This window comes from Dipteris shenzhenensis, chromosome 23, assembly GCF_047967505.1.
Source record: "Dipteris shenzhenensis isolate YYH24624 ecotype China chromosome 23, Dip_SZ_1.0, whole genome shotgun sequence".
Taxonomy (NCBI): Eukaryota; Viridiplantae; Streptophyta; class Polypodiopsida; order Gleicheniales; family Dipteridaceae; genus Dipteris; species Dipteris shenzhenensis.
Window position 1 is genome coordinate 44121971 of NC_141618.1, and position 6650 is coordinate 44128620.

The 6650-nt window shown below is 44.6% G+C and overlaps 1 protein-coding gene across 2 annotated transcripts; it reads right to left on the reverse strand.

The window, feature by feature from the left end:
* Positions 1–2331: 2331 nt before the first annotated feature.
* LOC147887431 (pentatricopeptide repeat-containing protein At1g15510, chloroplastic-like) lies at positions 2332–5814 on the reverse strand. Of its 2 annotated transcripts, XM_087394812.1 has the most exons (3): positions 5564–5814; positions 3957–5384; positions 2332–3785 (listed from the first exon to the last, which is right to left on the reverse strand). In XM_087394812.1, exons 2-3 carry the CDS (start codon positions 5377–5379, stop codon positions 3313–3315), a joined length of 1896 nt encoding a protein of 631 aa, XP_087250938.1. In that variant the 5' UTR covers positions 5380–5384; positions 5564–5814; the 3' UTR covers positions 2332–3312. The 2 variants fall into 2 exon arrangements, with proteins under 2 accessions (XP_087250938.1, XP_087250937.1); XM_087394811.1 differs by having other exon boundaries at positions 2332–5384.
* Between the last annotated feature and the right edge of the window lie 836 nt (positions 5815–6650).

Consider the following 6650-nt stretch of genomic DNA (forward strand, 5'->3'; position numbering starts at 1 on the left):
GATGCTCAAGCCTTAGCAATGCTAATTGGCACGACAACAGATGCTGCGATTCCTCATATCCTGTTGGCAGAGACGTCTTCAAAGGCGTGGGCCATACTGAAGGAGCTGTATGAAACCGATAATACAGCCCGTATCATTACTCTTCAACATCAACTTTATAATCTTGATATGAATGAGGGTGATAGTGTGCGTGACCATCTGACAAAGGTGAAAGTTGTGTGGGACCAGCTCGCAGTGGTTGGTCAGAAGGTGGACTCGAGTCAATTGGCGTTGCTCACACTCCACAAGTTGCCACGAAGTTTCAAAAGTTTTATGACTACGGTCACTGCGGGTCAACGGACGAAGCCAATCACTTTTGAGGAGCTTGGCCCACTCCTGCTTCAGGAGGCGGCTCGAGAGAAACTCTTTACGCAAACTGACAAGCCTCGAAAAGGCAAGCCAAAGGAGTTCAAGAAGTTAAAGGACGCTGACCGAAAGAAGTAAATAAGTGCTTTTACTGTGAAAAGCTTGGCCACTCTGCCAAAGAATGCCGAAAGAAGAAGGCAGATCAGAAGTAGAAGAGAGAAGCCAAGAACAAAGAAGAGCCTAAGAATGATACTGCCAATGTAACGACTGGACAGTCGTTTTTAATCAGTGAACATTGTTTAGCATATGCAGTCAGTGAAGGAAAAGAGGGTTGGTATGTTGACAGCGGTGCTTCAAAGAACATGTCTAACACAAAGACTTGGTTCAAAACCATGGAAAGTACACACCCAGATTCTAAAGTTTCTGTCGGGGATAGCCGGACATGTCCTGCGAAGGGCATTGGTAGCATTCCTTTCATCACGACCGCAGGTGAGGAGAAGGATATCTCTAGCGTACTTTATGTACCCAACCTTTGCAAGAGCTTATTGTTTGTAAGTCAGATCGACATGAACAACATGTCAGTTCTCTTTGAAGACGGCAAGGTCACCGTGACGTCCAAAGCAAATGGACAGATGGTGGCCCAAGGAGTTGAAGAAAATGGACTGTACCACCTCAGTGCAATGTTGGTTCATGAAGACAACGGAAAGTCCAAGCTTTGGCATGAGCGCTTCGGTCACATCACCTATGGAACCTTGGCTGAAATGTCAAATTTGAAGATGGTGGATGGACTTCCACTTATTACAAGCAATGATGGTGTCTGTAGGACTTGTCTAGAAGGCAAGCAGCACAGGGACAAGTTCCCACAAGAGGCCTCGTTTCGGGCCAGCAAACCACTTGAGTTGGTTCATGCTGACATTTGTGGCCCAATGTCTACAGCATCATGGGCAGGATCCAGGTACTCACTGCTCTTTGTGGATGATTTCAGTAGAATGACCTGGGTGTATTGTTTGGCTAAAAAGTCACAGGCTTTCGAGAAGTTCAAGGATTGGAAGGCCAGAGTTGAAAAGGAGACAGAGGAGGATGTCAAGACGTTCCGTACAGACAGGGGGGGAGAATTCACCTCAAATGGGTTTAACACATTTTGTCGCAAGCATGGGATCAAGCGAAAACTCACCACAGCACATACTTCTCAGCAAAACGGGGTAGCCGAGAGGAAGCATAGAACCACCATGGAGACAGGGCTTGCTATGCTCCGAGGGAGGAACCTTTCTAAAGCCTATTGGAGTGAAGCTATCAATACAGCCATCCACATTCTCAACAGGACTAAGACGAAGGCCGTCAAGGACAAGACTCCATATGAGGCATTTTATGGTAAGAAGCCCTCTATCACTCAGCTTCGCATTTTTTGTTCTAACGCATGGGTGCATGTGCACAAGGAAGAAAGGACCAAGCTTGATTCCCGGAGTAGAAAATGTATCTTTGTGGGGTATAGCGAAGAATCTAAGGCCTATCGACTCTTCAACCCAGTAAAGAAGCAGATCCTTATCAGTCAGGATGTCATCTTCGAGAAAAAGGAATCTGAACCTCAAGAGGAGCCTCAGATAGAGGAGGAGGAGATTGTTCAACCCCCGAACCCACCCCGCCCCAAGTTGACCATCCAAGAGGTGAGCCAATCTATCCCTCAATAGAGGCAGATGTAAACATGGTATTTCAGGAACATGGTATTTTAGGAGGTGGGTCCAGTGATACACAATCTCATGGATGTTTGAAGGTATATTTCTATATTCATATAAAGTACTAGCAACATTTATTAAACTAGTTTAACAATACTAACAAAACATAGTATGACTTTGTATGTCTTTAAATTTTTGAAACAAGATATGTAAATCTTGGCAAAACTTTACATGATGTCAAACGCTTGAATTTAGGGGTTATTAAGGTTATAACCCAAAAGGTCTTTGGTTGTTTCATATGTAGTGTCCTCAATCAGCCGTCGTAAAGTGATGCTGCGTAAAAATAAGCTTTAGGTCCTAGTTTTCCTTTCCTTCCTCAGTTAAATAGAGAGACAATACTCTCCAAAACTTCCTAGCCTCCATACCTGTGGAAAGCACAGCTTCATGGTCTCTTGTATTCTTTGCGCCATTGTATAGCTCCACAGGCAAGAAAACTTCAAAATTAAACATGCACTCCTCCAGAAACTTCTTGGCACCGGGGGTAGCTACATGCACAATGTTGTTGGACTATTATGTCCCAAATAATCGTCAACAATTCAAATATGATCAAGAGAAGATTTCCTTTCGTCAACCTTAGCATCTCCCAAGTGCACCCTTCTGGTCTGAATAGATTCTGTAGCTACTTGTCCACTGGACTCTTAACACAGCAGTTTCCATTGCAAAGGACCATTAAGCCTTTGATCAAATATCTTTGCTGTACAGCACTGCTTTAGATGTAATATGCCACCAAGGGTCCCAGCAAAGTCCTAATAAATGCTGCACACCTCCAACTCATACTTTGCCATGCACAAGAATAGTTCTCTGTTCTATCTTTGATATGAAAGCAGTAACTTTGCAAGATGATCATCACAAATCTGCAAATGTCTAATGATGCTTACGGATGCCTGCTCCAGAACATTCATTAGGGCACAAGAAACAACAGCTTCTCAATGTGTGCATTTTCCTTTTTACACCAAATATATTTGCCATTTGCAAGATACTTCACAGTTCTACCCTTGATATGAGAGCATTGACCTTGCATGCATCATCACGAGCCTGCACATGTTTCATGACGCTTATGGGCGCCCCCTCAAGTGTATTCATTACGCCACAAGAAATAGCCAGCTTGTCAATATGTACAGTGCATTTTCCTCTTGCTACAAAGTGTTCGTGGTCCAAATCAAGTAAATGTTTGTCCTCCTCCATTTTGAGGCACCATACCACGAAGCAGGTCTATTGTGGCTTCTTCCATGCTTCAGCATTCTTTCATTACCTGAATATTACCGCAGTCCTGCCGTATGTGGGCAGTTGCATAAATGTTTGCCATCAAGACATATGCTGCAGGAGCTTTTTCATCTAGTCTCACCACATTTTTAAACGCATGTGTTCCAACCTCAACATTGTTGTGCTCTCGACAAGCCCCTAACATAGCTGACCATACAACAACATCAGGTTGGAAAGGCATCTTCTCCACCACGGCCGCTGCCTGATCCATTAGACATGCACGGACCAGGAGATCAACCATGCATGTATAGTGCTCTATAGTTGGGATAATGCCATAAAGTTTCCGCATAGCCTCAAAATACTCCCTGCCCTTGTTTACAAAACCCACATGACTACATACAGTGAGAATATTAAGAAATGTGACGCCGTCTGGTTGTATGTCTTCCCTCTTCATTCTGTCCAAGAGATGAAACACAAATTCGTTCTCCCCCTGCCGGGTGTATCCTGCAATCAATACATTCCATCGTATGACATCTCTTGTGGTGGGCAATGCATCAAACAACCGTTGGGCATCAACCATGTCCCCACATTTAGCATACATGTCAATCAGACTTGTTCCCACAATTGCAATAGTCTCAAAGCCAAAGCAGCTAATTTGAGAATGTAGTCCCTTACCGATTTCCAGAGCTGCTGTGTTGCCACATGCTCTCAGGATGGCAACGAAAGTAAAGCTACTTGGTGACAGACCTTGAGCTTGCATTTGGGCATGAAGTCTAGAAGCCTGCTCATTTTTTTCATGCTCAGCATAACCTAAAATCATGGTAGTCCACGTAACCACATTACAATGAGGCAGTTTGTCAAAGACACACTGTGCATCATCCATGCTCCCACATTTCATATACATACCCACCAAATTGTTTCCCACGATTACACCTGAGTCCAGGCCTTTCTCTACTATTTGGGAGTGGATAGCTCTACCTTTATCTAGGCATCCTTGCTTCTCCTCATCCAGCGCTGCCAGGCTACTACAAGCCTTCAATGTGGCAACAAAGGTTCGATCATTTGCTTGGACACCTTCTTGGTGCATCCGTGCATACAATTCCAAAGCCAGTACACTGTCTTGCTCAGCATGGCCAAAGATCATGGTAGTCCATGTAACCACATCACGATGAGGCAATCCATCAAAGACACTTTTTGCATCTTCAATGCTCTCACATTTTGCATACATTTCCACCATCACAGTTCCCACGATCACATCTGACTCAAAGCCACTGTTTATGAGTTGGGAGTGGAGTGCTCTACCTTTCTCCAAGCATTCTATTTTTACAAACTTACGATCACCTTGCCTCCCCTCTTCCAGTCCTGCCAAGCTACTGCAAGCCTGTAATGCGGCAACGAATATTTGAGGATCTAGTGTTAAACCTTCCCTATCTATCTGTGCATACAAGTCCAAAGCCCGTACACCCTGGTCTACTTTGGTGTATCCTTGGATCATGGTGGTGCACGTAACCACATTAGGTTTTGGCATTTTATCATAGAGACACTGTGCATCCTCCATGCTCCCACATTTTACGTACATATTCATCAAAGTTGTTCCTACAAATATATCTGGTTCAAAGCCAGTCTGCACTACTTGGGAGTGGATGCTTCTACCTGTCTCCAGGTATCCTATTTTTAGAAATTTCTCATCAACTTGCTTCCTATCTTCTACTGCTGCCAGGCTACTGCAAGCCTTCAATACAGCAACAAAGGTCCGAGCACCTGGGTGGACACCTTCCTCCTGCATCCGCTCATACAACTCCAAAGCCCTCAAACCCTCTTCCTGTTTAGCATATCCCAGGATCAAAATGTTCCACGACACCACATCGTGCTTTGGCATGTTGTCAAACACACGGCGAGCATCCCCCAAGCTACCGCGCTTCACATACAAATGCATCAAATTGTTGATCTTAACCAAGGGAAGCTCATTTAGACATTCCAAAGAATGGGCATTAATAACGTTAACCTCATCCAGCCGAGGCATCCTCGTGGAAACTGCATTCCAAATCCTTCCCGGACCTGGGTGACTACAGAGGGAAAGCCTAAGCTGCGGGCCCATTAACTCTGCAAGGGCAAGCAAGGCGCTACATCAAACTAGACGATTAACCAGAGAACTACTTAGGCAAAACCACATAAAACAACTGTAGCGCAGCAAGTAGCGAGCACCAACACAAAGTTACTCAAACAACAACGAAGCGTATCTATTCACCAGTTGAACCGAGTACAAGTGTAGTACACCGGACCTCGCGTGATGTTGCTCCATCTAACTGATTTCTGCTCTCGAGTGTACTCTGTCCATGGTCGAATCTTGAAGATTGCTCGGACAAAATCTAACGGAATCTATAAGTTCCAGGGGCGTGGATTCCTTTCGACGGGAAGCTAAATTTAAGCTTTGTGCTTAACTAGTTAACTACCTTAGTCCAATTAACAATGGATAGGATGATTCTTTGATCGACATCCATGGGCACCGCCCATGGATCATGGAAGGGCAAAATTGCCCAGATGCATTCAATGCACCTTGTGCGCGCATGGGCTGCTTTGTTGACAGCCTAAATCTTCGCTGTCGACTCCGACCACTTTCACAGACCGAAAGTGGCTCGTTGATTTTGATGTGCCATATTCTCACATCACTGCTCGTCACATATCACGGGCGTGCAACATTTATATGCTCTTTTAGTGGAGGCCAACCACCTCCGATTAATCTGTACACCTCCTACCCTTGAAAAAACACATCACATGTGAGCCCTTAGATAGAGGAGGTCATTTGATCGAATGCTAGAGATTTGGTGCATCACGTGAGCCACTCTATCAAATCTTGGTACCGGCTGTCTGCATTAGAGCTAACCATGCATCACTTTTTGAGCCCCTCCCTCTAGACCTTCATGTGGGGGAATGGGCTATGGTCGGCCCTTCCGGGTCAAGCCTTCCAGGTCAAAAAGTATCCGAAAACTAGGTTTTGGGCACTTTCCTTCTTGATAAGTCCTCCTCCAACCCATTCCTCTACACAATATACCCCCTGCACTTTTTCTAGGAATGCCAAAGATTTGGTGGACTGTTGTCAGGAAAGCCCTTTATTGTTCTAAATGGTTGCAGTAGAATTTCTGACGTTTACCCAATGCTCTTTATAGATAGTCCAAGGTTAGCTCCAGCCTCTATCAGATATGCCTACAGTTAGAGGAGCAGCCCTTTAAATTTGGTATTTGGAGCATGAGGAATAGCTTAATTTTCAAAAAAAATTGCATTCCTGGGACTAGGAATTGATGTGGTAAGGAACTTTTTAGGACTTTGCTTCATGATGCAAGTCTAGCCTTTGATGGCAAGCAATGTGGT

Coding starts and splice junctions, on each gene's coding strand:
- LOC147887431 (XM_087394811.1), bottom strand. CDS start 5,379: ATGGGCCCGCAGCTTAGGCTTTCCCTCTGTAGTCACCCAGGTCCGGGA.